At 39.7% G+C, this 22,793-nt stretch overlaps 2 protein-coding genes across 3 annotated transcripts; both read right to left on the reverse strand.

The window, feature by feature from the left end:
- Positions 1–317: 317 nt before the first annotated feature.
- On the reverse strand, positions 318–9,902 carry LOC115689680 (auxilin-related protein 2-like). The gene is made up of 8 exons (XM_030615818.2): positions 9,055–9,902; positions 3,326–4,958; positions 3,099–3,234; positions 2,906–3,006; positions 2,710–2,775; positions 1,409–1,498; positions 1,051–1,227; positions 318–828 (listed from the first exon to the last, which is right to left on the reverse strand). The coding sequence occupies exons 1-8, from the start codon at positions 9,645–9,647 to the stop codon at positions 790–792; spliced, it is 2,835 nt and encodes a 944-aa protein (XP_030471678.2). The 5' UTR covers positions 9,648–9,902; the 3' UTR covers positions 318–789.
- Positions 9,903–12,425: 2,523 nt separating this feature from the next.
- On the reverse strand, positions 12,426–21,646 carry LOC115689684 (ultraviolet-B receptor UVR8). Of its 2 annotated transcripts, none has more exons than XM_030615825.2 (12): positions 21,483–21,646; positions 19,911–20,097; positions 19,385–19,531; positions 17,730–17,811; positions 17,266–17,421; positions 16,116–16,295; positions 15,594–15,665; positions 14,679–14,750; positions 14,390–14,508; positions 13,355–13,440; positions 13,202–13,254; positions 12,426–12,898 (listed from the first exon to the last, which is right to left on the reverse strand). In XM_030615825.2, the coding sequence occupies exons 1-12, from the start codon at positions 21,589–21,591 to the stop codon at positions 12,836–12,838; spliced, it is 1,326 nt and encodes a 441-aa protein (XP_030471685.1). In that variant the 5' UTR covers positions 21,592–21,646; the 3' UTR covers positions 12,426–12,835. The 2 variants fall into 2 exon arrangements, with proteins under 2 accessions (XP_030471685.1, XP_030471684.1); XM_030615824.2 differs by having other exon boundaries at positions 12,426–12,904.
- Positions 21,647–22,793: the final 1,147 nt, after the last annotated feature.

A 22,793-nucleotide genomic window follows, 5' to 3' on the forward strand; every position in this document is an offset into this window, starting at 1 on the left:
TAGAGGAAAACTATCCAAATCCCAAGTAAAATTACTAAACCATCAGCCAAAAGCGAGTTGCTTATTTAAATAGAAAGATCACGACCGTTTAAATAAGGCTTGGCAGCATCTCCACTTTCTTTATTTTTTGATATTGGAAGGGAAACCTTAGATCTCGAGCGATGACGAAATAAGTGACCTTATAGGAAGAAATAGACTATTAGCTTACATGCGACGCCCAAAAAACCAATCACCGTCATTTCGATATGATACCACAATTATGCCTATAAATACACGGCCGGAGGTGTTATGTTCATCATCGAACTAGAACTGTCTGCTAAATAAAGACATTTCTTCTATATAGAGATATGCTGAACAATCATACAGGTCAATACAGATGAGGTTATACACTCAATAAATGGAGCTATATCACAACCCAAGAGGGAAAAAATCACCAAAACGAAGACAGTCTTCTCATTCTCAACGAGAAGCGGATCTAGTAAGAGTTTTCCATAAATGGAATCAACACATGCTATTCTACAAATGCACAACATTCCAACCGATAACACAATAGCCTTCAACTTCTTTTACCTCGAGAGAGACTCAATTGTGGCGAGCGACGATGTTCTGCAACTCTTGGGAGAAATCAACTGGATTGTGTGCATCTATGCTTTGTCTGCACATGTGCACAGTACATTTCATCAAGAAGACGTGCTATCCTTCTTCTGTAAGGAGCAGACTAGCTTCCACCAAAAATATGACATGATTGCCGAAAAGGCAGCGTTGAAGAGGCAAGATGACTCCAGGAATTCAAAAGAGCTCCTCAGAATTGAATTTGTTCCAAGCTTCCTGTAGCATTATTAAAATAACGATATCAGTAACAAGTTATCCCTCAAACAAGAATTCTTCATTTGACTTGTGACTGGTTCCTCCACCCTTCAACAAATTACTTGCTACATAGTGGTACTAAGACGACCCACACTTACAAATATGTCCTGAAAATTTACAGTGATAAAATGCGAAAGACCAACAGAGAAATGACCAATTAGGAAAATTTGATATCCCAAATACCTTAAGGAGGTCAAACACTTTTTCAGCAACATATTTCTGCTGAAGATTGGCACCTTTCTGCTGCACTTTATCAGGATGAATGCACAAGGTTGCTTTCCTGTATACCTTCTTCACTGCTGCACCAGTTATCAAATCTGTCAAAGACACAGGCTGCCAACCACATTCAGGCCAGAGCACCTACCACAAATCACAAAAAGAAATATCAGCCACTGCAAAATACAAATCAATGACCAAAAATCCATCACCGAAAGCAAATAATATCTGTCACTGACTAATATTTTCAAACCAAAGTTTTCCATTCAGTAAACGGCAATAGCCATCATAAGTTAAGAAAGGGAAACAAGTATTTAAGACATACATATTGCAAAGTTGAAAGCAGAGCCCGTAGGTTCCCCTCTTTGCCAGCAGCCCAACGCTTAATCTCCACATCCAATGTTTCGGCAATTCTCTGAAAATCATCCAAAATAATATTAAAGAGAGAAATTCACTAATTTGTAATTTTGACCAAGTATCATTGTAATTAAAGAACTAATGCGGGATGAACATGAATAAATAGAGGAAATATGCAACCCGTATATAGCGACAATCAACAAAAACTATCAGATCCAAAAAACAAAAACAAACTTCAGACTTATTATGGCATCTGCATTCAAATTTACTATTTCATGCCCTTCGTCTTCTAAACCATGTGGGACACAGCATTGGATAAAAGCATCCTCACTTTTCCCCAGTTTAGCAGGGGGCAAAGACCTTGACAGTAAGTGCATTCTTCAAGCCATGGAAAGTACACACTGAGCCTTTGTTATTCATCAGATTAAAGACGATTCATAAGAAGCCATTTGTTGTTTAATTTTCACCAAGGAGAAAAAAGAGATTCTGGAATTCAAGGAGAAATATTCCTAGTCCAATTGCAGAAAACCCTTTGAAAATGTCAAAAAGGAGAAATTAACAAAGCAAAACCTAGATAGAAACGCCAAGTTCAACTTCAAACGACAAAATCCAACAAAATCCAAAAGGCACACAAATTGATAACCTATGTTATGATCCCCTCCTAAGGAGTCTAAATCGTTGTACCACCAGCTGCTGCGCAGCGCAGTTCAGAATGAGATACTTCTTATATCTTCCTTTTTACCTTGCTCCTATCTATTAGGGCACTGCAGAATCATTTCCAGAATTTTGCATGCGAGGGATTAAACATCCATCGCAATGGAGAAAAAGTTTTTGTTTTCAATTGTCATATCTATGATTGATCAGTCTCAAAGAGTGGCAAAAGCAGGAGATTGATGATGGAGAAAGTTGCAAATTGGTGAAAGATTCACAGATGGCAGAAGTGAGTTTATGGTACAGCATTAACAGGCAATCGTTTTCAGCCCTTCTTATGGGAGTTTAAAGCCTGAACCTAACATTCAAAAGCAATTTAAGACTGCAACATAGAAATTCAAGGATTAGCCAAGCTTTATGACAAGCCATACCCAATAGTCATTACACTTGCAGAATCTTGATAAGTTAGGTGACAGCAACAAACTTTAGCAATAAAAGTAAAGCAATCAAGACTTGAATATATGTCTTTCTGCACCTAAGCCACGAGTTTAATACTCAAAAGTAGCACAGACACATAAAAAGAAACTTAAACATAAGGAAATCACAACAGCTTCTTACATGTCTCTCGGCCTGCTCCCTTTGAACTTGAAGATCCCGCTGGTTCTTCTCAGCCAGAGCTTTTACCTAAATAGGACAGACAAGACATAAATCTAAGAGAGAGATCCAGAATAATCAAACCAGTTCAAATGAGGCTAAATTTCAGCATCCATCATTCACAAGAGATTAACAAAATGTCCCCTTAGCAAGCATATACCGCTCGTTCTTGTGCCCTCTGTTGGCGCTCCAACCGAGCTCTACGTCTTTCTTCAGTTTCTCCTTCAACTTCCTGGAACTCCCCAGATGATGCTACTCCTCCTTTTGGTTAACAGAGGGAGTAAAAGTTCAGTAAACAATCAATATTTAGAGTTAATAAAGCTTTATCTCTCTGTGAAGTTCATGCATGCTACCTCCAAAAATTGAAGAAAGATCGTCGACAATATTTGTAGTTGATGAGGCTTTTCTCATGCTTGATGAAGTAGATTCAGATGTCTTGGCCACATCAGGCCCCTTTCTGCTTTGTGACTGTGTTTCAAAGAAAGGATCCTGGGTCATCAAGTTAGGATTAGAAATCATTTTTTACAGCCATTGTAAGGTCAAAAAATCCAGCAACTCAGCTCTAAATTCAAATACTCACTGCAGAATTGGCCCTGGGCCGCGGAGCACTGCTTGCTCGACCCATGCTGAAAAAGGATTCAAGATCATTATCATTCTTTTGTTGGTTGGCTTTAGCTGCCTTTTCTCGAGCCTCTGCAGCAGCCCTCTCTCGAGCCTCTACAGCAGCCCTTTCTCGAGCCTCTGCAGCAGCTCTCTCCACAGCAGCTCGTTCTGCTTTCATTCGTGCTTCAGTAGCCCTTCCCCGTGCTTCCCTATCCCTTGCTTCTGCTGCAGCCTTCTCAGCTCTTTCCCTCGCATCTGCAGCTGCTCTTTCACGGGCTTCCGCTTGTGCTCTCAGCACTGCTGCCCTTTCAGCTTTCAGGCGAGCCTCCACAGCTGCTCTGTCACGTGCATCAACAGCTGCTCTCTCACGTGCCTCCCTAGTAGCCCTTTCCACGGCTTGTCTGGCCCTTTCCCTCTCAATCTCTCTTCTCTCCCTTTCCTTTTCAAGTCTCCTTTGTTCCCTCTCTTTTTCTTCTCTTTCTCTCTCTTTCTCAAGTCTCCTTCGCTCTCTCTCTTCCTCTTCCTTCTCCCTCTGCAGCCTCTCGCGATCTAACTTCTCTTGCTTTTCCCGGAGAGCTCTCTCATGAGCATCCAGAAAATCCTCGTCCTTCTCAAGATGCACGGTGTCTCTACTTCTAGCAGTCTTACTACTCTCTCTTTCCCTTACCTCCTTTGCATGCCTAAACTTGGCCTCGGCCCTCTCCATGGCTTCTTTCATGGCTGCTGCAGATGCAGCAGCATCAGAGTTCATACCCATTTCCTCACTAGAAAAGCCGTTAGAATGATCATCAACATTATTTCTACTCCCGCCCATTGCAAAATCTTCTAATTCATCGATTGGAGATGAAACTGAACTCCCATAAGCAGGAGGGAATGACTTAGGATCCTCAAAATTTTGAGTGGAATTTGGGAATGAAGAAAACTCATTAACAATTTTCTTCGCATTTGCAGATCCGAAAGAGCTACTTCCTGCTCTCGAGACTCGTGCTGGCCTTGGAGGAGGAGGTCTAGACGGCGGGGGCACACTTGTAGGTTGTGTAAAAAGAGGAATTTCTGATACTGTGAGCCATAACTCATCTGAGGATGAGACATTTTCCTCATATCTTGGGGACATGTCTACTGGACTACTGGCATCATTGGGATTGGCCTGCGCATAGGAAGGACCAGAAGCAGTTTGACCAGCAGACATGTTAGTACCTTGAGAAGCAGGAGGAATATCGAAAAAAGCTTGATCAGATTTAAGATCATTATCAACAGGCAAAGACTCTTCCTCATAGTTATCTGGACTCCCCTTAGAGCTGCGCTCTCTCCTCAGATGACTTCTATCCTTGCTGCTATTGGTTCTTTCAGATGAAAATGACGGCACAGATTTTCCCAAGCTATCAAATGGATCCATGTCATCGTATACTCCCCCACTGGATACAGATGGAGCATCAGTTTTCATGCTCTCGGATTTACCGAGCTTACTAAATTCTTCCAACGGGTCAGTGGAAAGGCCTGAAGATGAGGTCACATGGGGTGAGGTTGATCCTAATGACGCAAATGGATCTTCTGTCATTTTACTCGTGTGATGTGTTGGCTCAGAAGGCCAAGTAGGCTCTGGTATTGGCCTGCAGGAGAAAGAGAAGTTGGTGCATGTACTGAGGAATATCTTATACATTTGTGAAACGGAAAATGAGGAAAAGTACCTTACCAAAAAAAAATGAGGAAAAGTAAAATTACCAGCATGATTACAATTAACAAGATAGTGATCCCAGATAACATTCTCTTAGGGGGTAGCAAGGGCGGGGGCGGGGGAGGGGGGATAGGGGTAGAGAGAGGAGAGTTGACTTGATTAGTTATGTTGTAAATTAAGTTGTAGGATGGCTATGGCTATGCAACTCGAGTCATTTAAACAAACCTTACATAAAAAAAAAAATCATCTTGCATCGTAGTGACCACAGATAAGCACAATTCCTTCTATATCACAAGACCCAATCACTCCATCTTTACCTCAATTGTGGAAAAACAAGGCAAATAGAAATTGCCCAATGCCCTTTCAAAAGATTAATTACACCAAATAACCTCATAAACTGCTACCAGATAACCATAAACTTCATGATTTGGCTGTTGCTCTTGAAATGACCCTTAAATTTTATAATGTTTAGAATTTAAAATCATCTCAGTCACTGCCATGTTAATTGATCTTATCATGTCACATATTCAAATCTTACTTACAATCTGAGAAAAATAAAGAAATAGCCCATTTTCTCCAAAGTAGAAACGTCAAACCCAACCCCCCCCCCCCCCCCCCCCGGGCAATTCCCTTTTCTTTTTCTCCTTCCCAAGGCTAGGTCCTCGTTGCAATTTTTTTCTGTAGGTCTACATAGTTAGAATATAAGAACAGTTCATGTAATCCATTGGCTGCAGTCGTAATTAGGCAACTGAATCAGAGTCAAAATCCCTTCGAATGTGATAAACTATACTACCAGTTCTCCTAGAACTAATACTGTCTTCCAGGGTGATTCAATTACTTCGTTAAACTGATCAAATTTTCTAATGTCAGCATATCAAGGAGTTTATCATAAATGGCTGACGAAGCCAATAAGAAGCAAATCACCATAAGAGTAGCATATGTTGTCTCCTAGTTGTTCCAATAACAAGGCATGCGGTATGCAAATCTATGGCAAACCTTTGGCAACATTAACAGTATGTTTTACTGCTAGCTACTGTTTAGTCATAGAATTTCCATGTTCATATTATTAATTACATTTTTTATTCAATTATATACATTTTTCTCGAACAAAACACAAAGATTGAGAATCTTTGATCCTCCAAAATTTCACCATTGCAAACTACATCTCGTGAGATTGAATCCAATCTGATGAAGTCTGTAAGTTTGTAACCATCACCAGATGGTTCGTATTTGAGAAATCTGACAAAACTTGACTCAAATAGCTTGTCAAGACTCCACATTGTCCAAAGCTACAAAAAGATGAAATATATAAAGTTGGTTTGTTCCAAAATTTAATATCTGATGGGGACAACTGTTACAGTGAAACTGTTAGACCTAACAGAAAGTGGAACAGCTAAGGAAATACTTGCTCTAATAACACTTCATGCTGTATAGTTTATGGAGTTAAATGCAATTTTCTTGGCACAAGTACAAGGACCTATACCAAGACAACTATACCTTCACATTTTTCAGTAGGCATCTCCATGTTATAGAATGAATATCCATATCCATATTCATAACATCTAAAGAACTACAGCATGCACAAGGCAGTTTCATGAGCAAAACAGCATTCTTCTTGATAATTGAGATCATAAACTAGTGGCATTCAAAAGGCATACTGCTGCCCAAAGTTGATGAAGAGGGTCATTAATGGAGCTAAATTATTCTTGCAATCCAATGAGTCTGATTCCATCTAAAGAACTTGGGAACTTCACATCACAATTGAGTAACTATAATTGACACCAAGGTTTACCTCAACCATAAGTCCACTTGCTTCATTGTTTAATTTACTGTGTGATGGAAGAAGTACAGAAATGAATGTATTCCGAGAAAGGGAAAATGACATAAACAGTTCCTGAACTTTGGCCCAATGTGCAATTTGGTCCCTGAACTTTTAATTTGTTCAATGTAGTCCCTGAATTTTAGGCTAATGTTCAATGTCATCCCTGAACTTTTAGTACATGTTCAATTTAGTTCCTAAACTATATGAAAATGTTTAATGTAGTCCCTAAACTTGAATTAATGGAAAGGACTGCATTGAACATTTTTATATAGTTCAAGAACTGAATTGAACATATACCAAAAGTTCAAGGATGACATTGAACAAATTAAAAATTCAGGGACCACATTGCACATTGGGTTAAAGTTCAGTGACTATATTGAACAAATTAAAAGTTCAGGGACCCAATTACACATTAAGCCAAAGTTCATGGACTGTCTGTGTAATTTTCCCTTCCGAGAAATAGGTGTAAGATTAGAAGAGCTTGTTTGCAATTGAATGGACACATGAAATGACGTCCGGTTGCTCTAGTGAGAAGATGCGATTATAGGATCAAGAAACAACTAACAAAGAGTAGAAGAAAACCTAAAAAGACATGAAAGGAGACGCTAAAAAAATATGGGGAGTACCTAAAACTACAGAAAACTTTCATACCAAATAGAGAACAATGGTACAAAAGCATTCAAATAGCCGACCCCACTTAGTCGGATAAAGTTATGAAAAGTAGCAATCACAATCTCCCAACATCTTTTATCAAAAATGAGAAGAAAATAAGTTTTCCCCTTCACAAATCCCGATTTCTCCACAAGAATATCGCTCTAAGAATAAAAAAAGAAAAGAAAAGGTAGATTCTATGTTCACCACTGCACTTTTCCACATAGAGATTGAACTTTCCATTTCCAGTAAGAAGACTGGATAGACCATTAAGTGCCAAATCCAATCAAGCACGTCGATTAAAGATGAATGATCGTTGCCATGAAAATGCCGTGTTCCTACCGGTAATCACACTTGGAAATAAAGAAATACTGACTGCGAGTTTGAAAGAGAAAAGGAAAGAATATGCGATCAGATCAGCAGATTTTGGCAGCGAGAGAGGAAAGAAAAATCAAAGTAGATAGTACAAGTTAAAGCAGACATTAAACAACAATTATTTGGGCTTGTTAACAAGTGTCCTTGGGGGCACCACTTGTTAAACATGTTTAATGAGAAAAAATTCAATTTTCAAAACATTAACCGTGCATATCACAAGAAGAGTCTGATTAAATGATAAGTCCATTCATTCTTCTTATATACACATTTTCCTTCTCAATGGATCAGCTAAAATATTCATATAACGATCTCTTGGAAAAACAAGTCGCAACTTCCTCAAAATGCTGTGTTTGGGAAGGGTAGACTGTGCACGGGAGGAATTTGTGGGAGGATTATAAGATTCGGAAGTCATTTTCCACTATTTGGAAATAAAAGAGAAAAATTATGCGATAGGCCCATATATCCAATCTCTCAAATTTCCAAAAAAAAAAATTATAGGAAAGGCAAGAGATGTGTATGCCAGTGACCTACTCGGGATGGTACATACCTAATAATGAAGGTTATGAAAAAGCAATCAGTCTACTATTTCTTCTCTATCATTCCTCCTGACCAAACAAGCAAAAGAAAGTTGATTCTCAATCCCCATTTTCAATGCCGTTACTTCCCTTTCTTTTCAATACACTCTTTCTCCCACTTCTTTTCATGTCAAGCACAGCATAAAGGTGGGAACTCAACTTCAAAAGCAACATAGTACCAATAGATCGTCCCAAAACCCTGATAGCTATGGGGTAAGGAGGGCACAACAATTTTCTTCATATTCACATACGGAATCCGCAGGGCTTTGCCACATAAATACCAAATCCTATTTGGCCATGTCAGTTCAATGCATACCCTAAGATCGATAACAAATCCACTGGGATCATAAATGAAGACCTAGTAAAAGAGAAAGTATGTACACAGTGCAAACAGCAGACAATGCTGCAAGAGATTAGAAAACAGATAAACTAGTTAAATCAAACAATGATCAACACTATTTTGATCAACCAAAGCTAGCTCTAGCAGGTGCAATCAAAATACGCTCAATTAGGAACAATGCTGACAAATACTAAATCTCTACAGTACTAAAAACACTTGAAGTCCACAATGTAATCAGGAAACAGAGACCAAGGCACTTAGCACATACCTGTTCTTAGCAGGAGGACCGCTTCCTCCAAACCCAGGAATTAAATCATTATCAAAAGCTGGGACACTCCTGTCATACACCTTACTCTTTGACTCACCTTCCTTCTTTCCAAATCCGCCCAAAAGATCGTCAAACGCACTACTTTCGTTCCCTTTCCTCCGCGGAGGAGAATCAGAAATGGACTTGAAGACATCCTCAAATTTAACCCCGGTAGAGCTCTTCAAGCCCGGAACACCTTCAAATATATCGTCGTCGTAGACCGGCGGCTTATCATACACCGGCGAACCCGGCGATTTGGCGCTCGAATTGTACATCGAATCGAAATCGAAACCCGAACCGCCACCGCCGCGGCTCTCCGATTTGCCCGCGCCCCTCGCATTGTCGCCGAAGATGTCCCCGAAGTCGTCTAGGGTTTGGGACCTCGCCTTCGGCTCGAAGCCGAAGGCGTGATCGGAATTGGGGGCGCGGCCGGATCGGGATCCGAGATCGAAGTCGAAGGAGGCGGCGGAGGCGGAGGAGGGTTTCATCGGGGCCGATTTGCCCTGGGGCTTGAAGCCGAAATCGGCGGTCAGGAGGCCGTCGAAGTCGTTCATTGCCGGCCGGGTGGGTCGGTGGGGCGGCGGGCCTTGGATTGATGGGTCGGGTCGGGTCGATCGATCGACCGGGGGAGGATCTCCCGACGAAGGGGGGGGGGGGAGATCGAGAGGGTGGGTGGGATCGACAGGAACGGAGGAGGGTTCGTCGGGTGATCTGCGGAGTAGGGAAGAGCTTCGAGCGAAAAACTGAGATCTGATGATGATGATGATGGTGGTGGTGATGAAGGAGGGCGGGAGAGGGAGAGAGGAGAGGAGGAAGAGGTTGGGCTGCTCCTTCCTTCTCTGGGAATGAAGGTGGGGGGCAGGAATTGAAAATGTCAAGAAAATGGGGGAAAAGGAGTTGGTGTTTTTGTGCGCGTCTGAGGGGGGGGGGGGGGGATCTAATCTGACCACTATTTCCTCCTCTTCTTCTTCTTCCTTCTTCTCCCCCTGGAGTTTTTTGGTATATTTGTCCTCAGTCTGTCTGTCTCTGTCTCTCTCATTCACCTTCTGCTCTTATCCTTAATTACCTCTCTTGCTATTTGCGTGTGTTTGGCTAGGGGTGATCGGTTCCCGAGTTGAGCCTGTTCCACGTTAGAACCGAAAACTGAACCGGTAAAGGCCGGTTCACGAGTTCTTGAAATCGAGAGCCGGATTGGTAGGGCCGAGAACTGACCTGAACTGGCTGGTTGTGGTCCGGTTTGAGGTTTTGACAATTTCTTTTTCTTTTTATGCTTTAAAAGAAGGGGAAATTTTTTATTAAAAAAAAAATACATATCGATCTAGTCCGATCCGAACAGTTTGATTTCGCACTTGGAATAGAGAACCAGACTAATTATTCCCAATTTCAAAAATTTAGAATCGGGAACTAGACCAGTTCTCTCTGTAACCGCCCAGAACGGGCTGATTTGGTCCGGTCCGGTCCCAAATAGGTTGGGTTCCCGTGCACACCCCTAGTTTTGGCATTGTTGTGTAGTAAAATTGATTTATAAATCTTTAAGCGCGGTGAATGATAGCCCAGCACAACAGGTGAGTCGTATTCAATATTTTCCATAAGAATTTATCGTATCGATTGAAAGGAACCGACTCGCCAACGCATCCAAGGTACGGATTATATTTTCTTCTTATGATACTATGGACAATCAATGCGCTTAGATACATACCTCGGCCTCGGTCCAATTGAGTGTAAATTTTATTGTCTCGTTATCTTTGACTATGTGATACCAAAGAGTGTCATTAATGATGGTCTTCAGTTATTCTTTTTCTACTTCACATATACTTACTTTGACTGTGAGCTAAGATTAATGTTTACTCAGAATGAAGTCAAGGAACCCACTGCCATCTCAATGAATACTTTAGAAACTTTAAAGTCTTCATCTAGGATAAGATAGAAGTGGATAAATTATAGCCAAAGATAGTAATTTATGATTAATTCATTTTAAATCTTAATTTGTTGAGTAAGAGGTTATAAAATTCTATCACCGAGATTACTTTTAATTTTCTTTTGCCATTCGATTTATGTGATTTTAATTCTACTATGCAGCTTCCCGATACTTTCTTTCGTGCACATTCAAAATTCTGATGTTTTTGTGTAGATCTTTTCTAACTTTCACAAGCCAATTGTGACACGTGCAAGTTAAAAAAAAAAACTTGCCAAGTGGCAAAACGAGAATGAAAGTCTTCAAGCTTGCAATTTATGTTTAGAGGTAATAAAGAAATTGATAAATGATAGGCCATAGCCAATATTGGTATTCTAACATGATAGCACTTTTCAGTTCACTCGCTATGCATTATCTATATTAGCCAAATAATTTCTATTTTTCCTTTTATCAATTAATTTTATTGATTTTATCTCTTATCCATCTAACCACTTAATTCTTTTATTACGAAATTGCTTTCTTATTTATGTATTTATATAGAATTTTGTGACTCGTGCGTGTTAAAGAAGATGCCAAAGTGGCAGAATGAGAAAGGATAGACTTCAAGATCAAACAAATGGGAAAATCTGATTTCTTTATCATCAACTTGGCCCTTAAAGTTAAAACTTAACTTTCACATTAATCTTCCTTTTCTTTTTTTATCTAGATAATGTCATCAATGTACATTGTACTTTTATTCCAAAACCCAAATCAATTGTTTACTTTATTGGTTCAGAAATTGTCGTTCTACATTTTAAAAAGTGCCACCCGCGATAGATTTTGCCGAGATGTACTCTCTATTTTTTTATTTTTTTTTGGCTGAGGTGCACTTTTTTTTTTGTCATGTTACCGAGCTGTACTTGACCCGTTTAGAAAAACACGATAATCATTTTATCGTAAAGTAATTTACCATATCTCGCATTTTCTAGGGACACATTTCATATTGAATTATCGAAAAGAATTAGAAGCATGGTTACCGCGATTTAGTAAGGCGAACCACTCAAGAAGAGAACACCGTTCCGAAGTCATGACATGAGAACCTTCGTGCATCACCATCTGCTGGACATTTATGAGACTAAACTTGGTGTCAGTGTTTCACCACAACCAATGGTCAATGCCAATGTCCATCTTTAATGAGAGGCTGCGTGAAAGTCTACCAATCGTCGATACCATGTTTGACCCCTCCTCTCTCTCTCTCTCTCTCTCTCTCTCTCGCAGCTTAAACAGTTTTCCCCTTCGAACAAAAGACTGATGCCGGAATGTAAGTTGAGTTGCTTCAGGGCCTTTTGGAGAAAGGCCGGTGTGAAGGCCCCGTACTCACCATCCGACCATCGACATGAGCAGACATATAAACCCTAACCACCAGAGATGCTGCATATTTGTGCCGACACCGGAAACGTAATGCTTTCATTCCATATCTAGTCATCGCGGGATCACAACCCATCCAGGGATGTTAAATGCTCCTTTTCCAGTTATTTAAACAGAAGCAATTATGGGAAGCAGTTCAGCAATAAGATATAAGCTTCCCTCAAGCCTTACAAAGCCTATTAAACCACAAAAGTGGAGCCCCATCTAAACTATTCACATTGGCGTTAAGTTCTAATATAAGGGTTCAACTATCAAGATAGAAGAATAAAGACCAACGGCACAAGTCCCCGCAAGGATAGATCATTTACAAAAAACCTAGGAAATGGAGAAGTTGAAACCAAACTTCGCAGATGGCACAACCTTGTCGGCCAGTATTAGAGTGCCGAAAGGATTGGCTGTAATGAAGCATCTTTCAAGTGATCACATTCGCATCCGCTTGACATCAGTCTCGGGAACACTCACGTCGTTTCTGTTATCCTGCCACTGAACCTAGAAATAGGAAAAGCAAATCAATGATCTAATCTATCTCATTACAAGGTAGATACGAACCTTGTTGCGCTGAATGTAATAGCTTTGAAAATTACATTATCAAGTCTTAACTGCATATTCTTTCTTTTATTGGTCAAGTCAACTGATTGCAATCTAAGAAAACAAGTAGAATTAGTCTCTGTATTATCAGACACAACAGTGGAGATGTCATGGTCAGGAACATCACTAGATCTGTGGCTCCACAAGTTTCACATCAGGAACAATTGTAGTTTAGAGTTTTAAGAGCCAGTGACTTACGGTTTCATCAGGAACAAGGGCATATCTCTCTGATGGGGAGACCCACGTTTTTCCTGTGTAAAGTTTTCCATGCATATAAAAAGATGCAACATATTGGGTGAATAGTGAGTAAACATATCGTAAAAGGCAGGGAAAATCGAGATCATTAAGCACCTGATGAGAGATCTAGGTTTGAGGACTGAATTTGCTGCCCACTAGATCCATCAGCACTCAAAGCATCTATTATCTTTGGCATGTTCCTACACATTTTCCAAGTAATTAACATCAGTGAACAGAGATTCGGCAACAACTTCGTTAATTCTACATATGTGAAGTAATGTAGACCATGTTCATTATCACCAGTTAAAAGTTCCATCATTTCCTCCGTTCTTTCAGATAATCATCAGCTCCCGAACTCAACCACGTATCTTCACTATTACCAACATTACTTATTCTCCAGAACAGTGCCTATGTTGTAGATCAATTAATGAAGTTTTTAAAAACATTAGCTGACAAAAACTAAAATGAAGTTTCTTTTTTTTTTTCAAAATCGAGGAAAGTTATTAATTTTTTCTTAAGCTTTCATGTCTCCAACTCAATGCATTTGACTATTAGATTATTACAGAGATGAGTCCAACTCAGAGTATGAACCATAAAAGAAAATACCTATTAAACCGATCATAGGAATACTAAATAGAAGACCTATTGTCCAATGAGAAATCCTTCCAGTAGTATCGGCCATTTAGTCCACCCAAGCAAACCCCACATATACATTTGGCCAGAAGAAAAACCCCACATAAACAGATGGCACACTTGAGGGTCACCACATCCATCTAGTACTGGATATTTTCACTTCTTAGTCATGGTAAGAGAACTCGGGACTTGATTCAATCAATTCATTGAAAAAAAGCGTAAGGGTGACAATATACTATCTTACGATCCTTGCCTAAGCCCAGATTAAAGTTTCTTCTTCATATTCAAATATCAGTTCAGTTCCTTGATGGATGCAATAAGGAAGGTATATGCTCGCATCAATTTTCCCATATTTTGTATATAAACAGAGAGTTCTCTCAGGAAAGAAGCAATGAAATTACGTCAAAGCATATGGTGACTGTGTGCAGCAAACTACAGATTACAGAGTTCATTGCTCTTAAATGATGCCACAAGCACAAGCAGCAATACCCAAAAAATGCATGTAGACACTTTTACCTATCAACAGATTCCCCATGCCCAAGCTGTCCATTAGTTCCTCTACCCCAGGAGAAAACATTGCCTTCTTCAGTAACAGCTAGTGTGTGCCTCCATCCACATGAAACCTGAGCCACTTTCTGTCTCAAAGGAAAAGAACAAAGAACGTATTAGCACCAGAAGTAGGAAAAGACAATAAGGATGAAAAGTTGCAATCTCATGCGTGCGAGAAAGGAAAACCCACGGAACTGAAAAAAAATGCCATGAGCTATCTTATCAGTTATCCCAATAAATGGAAGTAAGGATGTGCCTGCTCATTAGGGAATTTGACTTGCACAGGAGCACAATGATCAACGTTGTCACCCACTCCAACCTGTCCAAACTGCATATAAAAGAGGAGAGAGTATCAGTTAATTTGCAGTATCACAACTAAAGCATTAGCTTTAGAAAATAATTACGCAAAAGATGTAGAAATATAGAGGAGAAATTCAGATATGAATCCCCAAAAAAAGTAATAATAAAGACGAATTACTCCAACATCCCTCAGGTGTAGGCAAAGTTGCAGGACGAGTACTCTGCTTTCGAAAATACCTCTAACACCAGTACATCCACTATTAAAATCATACAATGCGGTGATTTTATTTGTATATCTCTCTAATCTAGATAAACTAAAAACAATTAACTTGGAAGGCATCCATCCACATTAAAATTATATTATAAAAGCATTATTCATCAACTCAACTATTTTAATATTATCTCATAAACAAAGTGGATATTGAATTCACATAATCATATTTCATTTATTTGATGAATCCAATAAACTGTGATAGAGGGTATCAAAGTGATTCTGTAAAACACATGGGGTCTCCCTCCAATTTTGCCAAAACCTGACGGTCAACTTAGAGAAATTTAAAAAAAAAAAAAAAAATCTTGCGAGAAATTTATCCAAAAGAACATCAAATCCCACTCTAACAAAACCTAACAAAACCAATACCATAGGGAATGGCAGATCCAGACTGCACATGCCGAAAAAAGAACGCCCAAGCATTCAGTAAATGTTCATTAAATAAAGAGAATATATCCATATATGGAGAGCGAAGAGAGCTCAGTGGAACTGAACGGCTTCCTAACGTCCCAGGCAAACAATACTGGGCAATTGCTGATGGAACTGATTAGCAAGGAGGAGTCTAACCAAGTGATGGTGAAAAGGAAGCCAAAAACGAACCTTGTTCCAACCCCAGCCATACAATTTTCCATCAGAAGTGAGCGCCATAGTGTGTCTCCAGCCACCAGATATCTGGAAAATAGAATTTGGGTTATTTGAACAGAGATAACATGTTCGGCTGACCAGATACATTCAGTAAACCCTATCTCAACTTAACATTTAGCAAACAAGGTATCAAAAGTACTAGCACGAATAAAAAGCCTAAAATAGAGGAAGAAAGAATGCAGAAAAGGTGATAAAGTGATGCCGATTAGACCTACATAAGCACGCATCTTCATCAGCCGTGAACTATAGGTAACAAGAGAAAGTTGAGTATTATTTTATTCATACATTGTCCAAATCAAAATCAGGAAACCAGCGAAGCTAAGTTCAGAAGATCACTCCCATGGATCCATTCACAAGCACTTGTTAAAAGTCAGTCGTTCCATTTCTTCTCTAAGGACCTTTCACCAATAATCTTTAGTAGGCCAATAGGCATTGGAAGAAAGACAGAATGACAGCTGCAATTGAAGGATGTGTCACCTGAGAAACGAAACTTCCATGCAAAGCCTCCAGCTTGTGAGGAACAAGGTGATCTTCAAAATTTCCATGGCCAAGTTGACCATACTTGCTCCATCCAAAGGTGTATAAAGCACCAGAAGCAGATACTGATATTGAATGTCGCCATCCGCAGGCAACCATAACCATCTTTTCTCCGTTCAACTGATTGAATTCGTAAGAATGTTAGAACAATAGTCCTCGATACCATACAATGAAATAATACAACCAACAGTTATAAAAACAAGATGATATGTTTACTATAACAAATAATAAAGTTTTTCCTTCGAAAGTCAAATACAGCATTGTTTTCTAAGCACACCAGAAGCAAGCAACAGACTAGCAAGATAAAATGTTCTCTTTAAGTCAGGAAACAATTGTGGTCCGTATGCCATGCCACATAGCACGGAACTACATAAAGTTGAAGTAATTAATACCCTATAATTTATATTGGGTTAACAAAATACTTCTTGTTTTGGCTACAAGTTCTTTTCTAAGAGACATAATCACCCAATCTACAAAAACAGTGCCCCACAAATCAATGTCACCCAAGTCATCCAGACAAATCTAGTTGCTGGTGAAAAACCATCAGTTCCAGAACAAGCTAGCACACATGAAATTTGAAAGACACAAGAAAGCTGGCACGATAACCAAGATGAAACTAATAATATACAAAGAAGAGGTGTGTCAGAGACTCAGAGCTGCAGAATCAAAACCATTGCTCTCAAGGTAATTTATAAGGTGATCATATAAACTGCTTCCTATGTCTGTTTATTCTTCTTCTTTTTTTAATTAAAAAAACAAGGTTCTCTACACTTCGACTACCAGAAGTATTAATTATATAGCCTAACAGTGGCTTGCCTTCACATTGAACATATTGTAGCCTGTTAAGCAGTATCTAACTTATACTTTACGAGCACATCACTGATGATGACTGTTAAAAGAAGCCAAGCTGTCTGGTCCTTTTCTCACATCAAATTCTGATCGGTGAGCAGAGAAAAACTTCCAAGTATTTGTGTAACTCTTCACGCACAGATCTCCTAAAGGACAACTTTGCATTGTAGGATTAACCGCATGGGATGACTGAAAATTATTTTAACTAGAAAAAGTTCACATCACCAAAATCTTAACTTACATGAATAGCAGAAACTTTCTCAGGAACTAAGCGATCAGTTCTGTCACCTAGGCCCAAGTTGCCATAGCGGCCCCAACCCCATCCGTAAAGCTCTCCAGCTTCTGTAACTGCAGCAGTATGTTCAGCTCCAGCTGCGACCATTTTAATGGGGATCCCCTAGAAGTTGCATCACCATGACAAAGCAAATAAGCTATTTAAGTAAATCCCTTATCCTTCTACAAAGTAAACTGTAAAATGTTCCTGTGTGTCATTAATTCGTATTCGAACACAAATGGAGGCTCGCTGTAAAGGCCTCAAATAGTCAAAACTTGATGCAGCCTTAGAAGAAAGATTGAGCATAATCTCTGGCAGTAGTGAACACACATATCTTTCTCAAAAAGGATGTTGGTGAAAGATGGGTCGTCTATGCAGTGAGCAACCAACATCCTTATTGACATTATTACCGAGAAATAACTTGCCAGTACCTGAAATGCATGTATCTTCTGTGGTAGAAGAGAATCCTCAGTGGTGCCAAGACCAAGTTGACCATTTTGATTCCTCCCCCAGCTTCAATCAAGCAAAGAATTTGTAAGGAAAAGTGTAAGGCACTGGCTGGTTTTACATTGGTGACTTTAACCTAAAGCATTCTATCAGGGAACAATATCAACATTGAGGAAACACATTGGATATTAGAAACACGCAAAAGCTGTAGGAAAACCAAACTTTAGATTGATGAAGTACCCCTTACTGAGGTGGTTACAATAAGCTCCAACGTAGGGTTGGCAATTCATTTGTTCGTGTCACAAATCGTGTAATGCCAAATTTAGGTCTAATCCAAACATGGCCACATATAGTACGCATTCCATATTTTTGAAACACAAACATGAAATTCACTTAACGGGCTATACAATCGACACGTTAACATGTCGAACAGTCAAAGATATAATCTCTTATTTAAACGTGTAAAAATTTGTTTAAAAGTATATTAACGTATCGTAATGAATATATCTAAACATGTCGAGTTGAATGAATAACACGTTGACATCATGTTTAATTAAAAGTGTCATAAGGGTAAACCGGCGAATGACACATTTATTGTTTGTGTATAAACAGGTCGACCCATTTATGACATGAACACGATGAAGCTCAACCAAAGCACGCTTACTACATGTTAAACAAAAGGGTGGTGTTGAAAATTGATAGCCCTACTCTGAAGCTGCGACAGGGTTAGTGTTGATGGTCATATCATTACATTGTGCAAGCACTAAAGCACTGGTTTTGGAAGGTCCAAAATAAACACATGTCATATCACTAGCAACTTATGTGTTATCACCAAAACTTGGAAATGTACTTGACTGCATAAAATATGTCAGCCATTTATAGAACACTTAAGCTAGCTTGGCAGAAGATATATGCATTAAGTGGAACATACAGAACTGAAGACACAGAATTTAACTTTAGTAGGTACTTAAAAGGGAATAAACCCCCATGTGCGAGTAACTTTCAGATATGTTAGATTCTATCCGTCATATGTGAGCTCTTTTGTGTATATGCTCGTTACAACCCCAATTTCTTTTCTTATTCAGTTCAGTCCCCTCAACTCTTTATTTTGTTAAATCCATATCACATTGGAATGAAGCAAGCCACCAATTTAAAGATCACTCGGTCACATGGCCCAAAAGTTCCACGCTACTTCTCCCCCCTCAGACAGGTAACATGTGTGTGCACCCACACTTTCAAAGAGAAAGAGAGACCAAAAAATATCTTCTCAAAGGAGAAAAATATTATGTGAGCTCATCAAAATCAGATTATTAGAAGATGTTTCCATCAAACAATTGTGCAATTAAGGAATTTAGCATGCGACTACCTTCAATGAGACATGTCAAACTGAAATACAGCCAAAGTACAACAATAACACAAGTCAAGTGATGTCGAAAATTCCCATGAATCACGGTCACAAGAAGAGAAATTCAACAAAAAGATTCCGAAGATAGTAATCATTTAATCAAGGTTATCTGCACCTACAACTGTGGGGATCAAAAGAAGTTCAGGATTGGTTTAAATCTTAGTCACCTTCAACATTTACTGAGTCACTGATAAACATGGCATTAACATAAACAAATAAGAGAAGATAATAAACCTCTGGACTTCTCCTTCCACAGTCACAGCCAAACAATGGCTGTCCCCACAAGCAATTTGCTTTATTCTCAAACCCTGCAAAGCTTTGATTGGTTGAGGTGAAAAGACATCACTAGAGTTGCCATGACCCAACCTCCCAAAGTCACCCCTGCACAATCAACAAAAAGCTCGATTTTCCTCCGACTGACTGGGTTCATAAGTATCTATGTTGCTTATGCAATAACTAACCTTTGATTAAGATAAATATGACATTTGTAGAAGAAGAAAGGAGTTTAAGTTTATTTCGCATTAGACCCATTCATTTTGCCGTCTTTGTTATAACCACATTGAGAACATTCATCTCAACAGCAGCAAATCTCAAACAGAAATTCACGCAATGGCCAAATAAACCTTAAAGCCAATCTGAAAGAAAAACCATCTATTCAAGTCCAAACAACTGCCCAAGGTAAGAAATAGACACTACTATTCAGCAGAATGATTAAAAAATCAAAACTTTCATACTGTAAAATTAAAAGATTAGAACAGACCATCCCCAGCTATACACCTCCCTAAGTGATTCAGAATATGCAGTAGTGTGATCAGCTCCACAAATAGCAGATACTACTTCTTGACTATCCAATGCACTCAAATGTGTAGGTGATGAACGATCTTCCGCATCCCCATGGCCTAGTTGGCCATCCTCCCCTCGTCCCCATGAGCAAACAACATTCCCAGCTGCAGACAACACAGAGTAAGGTTTAAAAATGTATGATGCCAACCTAAATTTAAGAAGTTATTACTCAGCACAACAATTGAGCCATGCAAAGCACTGTAATTCTTTTTTCAAAAGACTATCATAAAGACACCAAGAGAAAGTACGAAAGATGCAATTATCACAGAGACTAATCCAAAAGTAAACAAAGATTCTAACACTTGTGCTGAATCTTACCATTCTATTTACCTCACAAACAAATGTCCAATCTTACCATTCTATTTACCTCACAAACAAATGTCCATGATCCATGAATTTGGAATTTGGAAAGAGTATATAACAATTAGAATTTTTTTTTTTTAAAAGGTCTCCTCACTTATACAGACTCAAGCCCTACTGCGCCGGAACAATGATTGAACTGGATACACGCAGAATCTCAACCCCAGTGAATAACCAAATGAAAGTGCATTACACTCCCAGCCCTTGATTACATCCAAGTCACACCTTGATTACCTTTCAAACTAGGGGTGTAATTGAGTCGAATCGAATCGAATCGGCACGGTTTAATAATCAACTATGCGCCGTTTGATGCTCCACTCGAGCTTGATTACTCAAGATTGAGCTCTATTTCCCAAGATCGAGCTTGACTAGATTAAGTTTTCAACAACCTCAAGCTCAAATAAGCTCAACTTGATTAAGTTTCGGATAATCTCAGATCTATACGACTCGATTTGCTATTTAGTTTTATTGTAAGCTCGAGTTAAGCTCAAAGTCCAATACTATAAGTGCAATAAATATCATAAATGTATCATGTAATTAAGACAAGAAACATTCGACGACTTGATTGAACCTGAGAGCTACTCGGACAAAGCATTTTCAAGTTCGAGCTCGACTCAACAAAATGTTCGAGCAGCTAGAACTCAACTCGAACTCGAGATGGATCGATCCATCCTCGAGCATTCTGCCATTTGAGATCGAGAAGATTGGTCGACTCATTTACACCCTTATTTCAAACATTACTACAAGGAACAGGGGCGCACTTATATTCGCTGAAAATGCACAGAAACGCGTGAAGACAGAACGAGAGCTACGAAGCGCCAAAAGTAAAGGAACCAGAACACCCAATGTCAGAAGACATACGACAACAACTCCCGCGACACTCTCAACTATAATGCTCCACATTTTGCAAAAGACTTTAAAAAAAAAAAAAAAACCCAGCTTTTAGTTCATTAGTGGTAACAAAAAGAGCGCAGCGCAGGGCAAACATGCTCAACGGCACACCCGGCAAGCCGATAAACCTAAAGAATCAAGGGTCTAGAATAGGAATGGCGAGCCACATCAACACGCATTTCGTCGCACGGGCAGGCAAACGCAGACCGCGCAGAGCAAGAGTCGGGGGGAAGCTCACAGAGAAGAGCGACGGAGTGGCTGGCGCCGGCGGAGATGAGAAGCACGCGCCGCACGGGAGCGCTGACCTCGCCGCTGCCGCTGCCGCCACTGGCCGAATCCACCTCCATCCTTCCTTCTCCGGCGACGACGAACAAGAAGAAGAAGAAGAAGAAAAAAACAGAGGGAGGGTGGGGGGAGGGAGAGAGAGCGCTGAATCACTAGCGAATGGTCGACGGAAAGAAGACCGATTCGGGGTGGGGACACAGAAGGAGAAGAAGAAGAAGAAGAAGGAGGAGGAGGAAGAGAAGGCTATGCTGTGCTACAATAGCTCGGGAAGTCCAAGAAAAGAGGGGGGGACCAGAGAGCTCTAGAAATAATGGGAGGGGAGATTAGGTAAGTGACGCCACGTGTGCATCTCCCTCCTAACATCGCCCCTTCATCTTCTCTGTCGTCCGCTTCACTTGCTCACTCACTGTAGTGTAGAGCTAGGGAGAGAGAGAGAGAGAGGGGACGAAGTAGACGAAGGTGGAAGGAGGAGATAGAAGAAGAAGATGAAGATGAAGGTGGGAAGGTTAAAAAAAAAGAGAGAATTGAGAAGACGGGTGAGAAGACAAGAGGCAGTTGAGGCGACCGACACCGGCATTGACTTTTGAGGCCCTCGATGCCGTGCCCCCCGCGGTACATTTTTGTCCGCCTCCCCTCTCCCCCGTCAAATCCATCTTAACCGTTAACCATTGTTAATCTTGTTATTTCATACACCAGTCATCCTCAAATCAAAATTTAAAGTTAATTTTATTTCAAATACGAATCTAACTTTACCGGCTGTTTAAATATCAATTTCGTCCGAAGACAATTTGAACCTAAATTTTAGTTAAGTTAGATTAAAAATTTTAAAAATATATATGAACCTTTTTTTTTTTGGAAAAAGCCAGTCCTTTCGATCATGGCTGACGGGTTCACCGACGACCCAACAGCCGAACCCGACGACCCAACAGCCGCAGGTGGAGTGCCGTGTGTTTATAGAAAGAAAAAAACTAAAAAAAAAATAACGAAAAAATAAAAAAATGAAAAATGCCCTTTGATCAGCCGGTGAGTTTAGGCCATTCTATGAGAGTGACATGGCAACTTCAAACTCTTATTTCAAACAATATCCACTCTATACCTTTTATTTGAGAAAGTGTGGGCACTTCGGATCCTTATTTGGAATTTTCTCGAAAATCGATCATAATAATTACACATAGTTTGACACCTCCTATAAGAGTGTTCATTTACTATTGTATCGAAATGAAGCATCGGTTTGCAACCGATCCATCTTAAAAGGATTTTCCCT

The sequence above is a fragment of the Syzygium oleosum genome, unplaced genomic scaffold (assembly GCF_021117445.2).
Source record: "Syzygium oleosum isolate NSW1041296 unplaced genomic scaffold, Sole_v2.1 Sole_v2.06, whole genome shotgun sequence".
NCBI classification, from domain to species: domain Eukaryota; kingdom Viridiplantae; phylum Streptophyta; class Magnoliopsida; order Myrtales; family Myrtaceae; genus Syzygium; species Syzygium oleosum.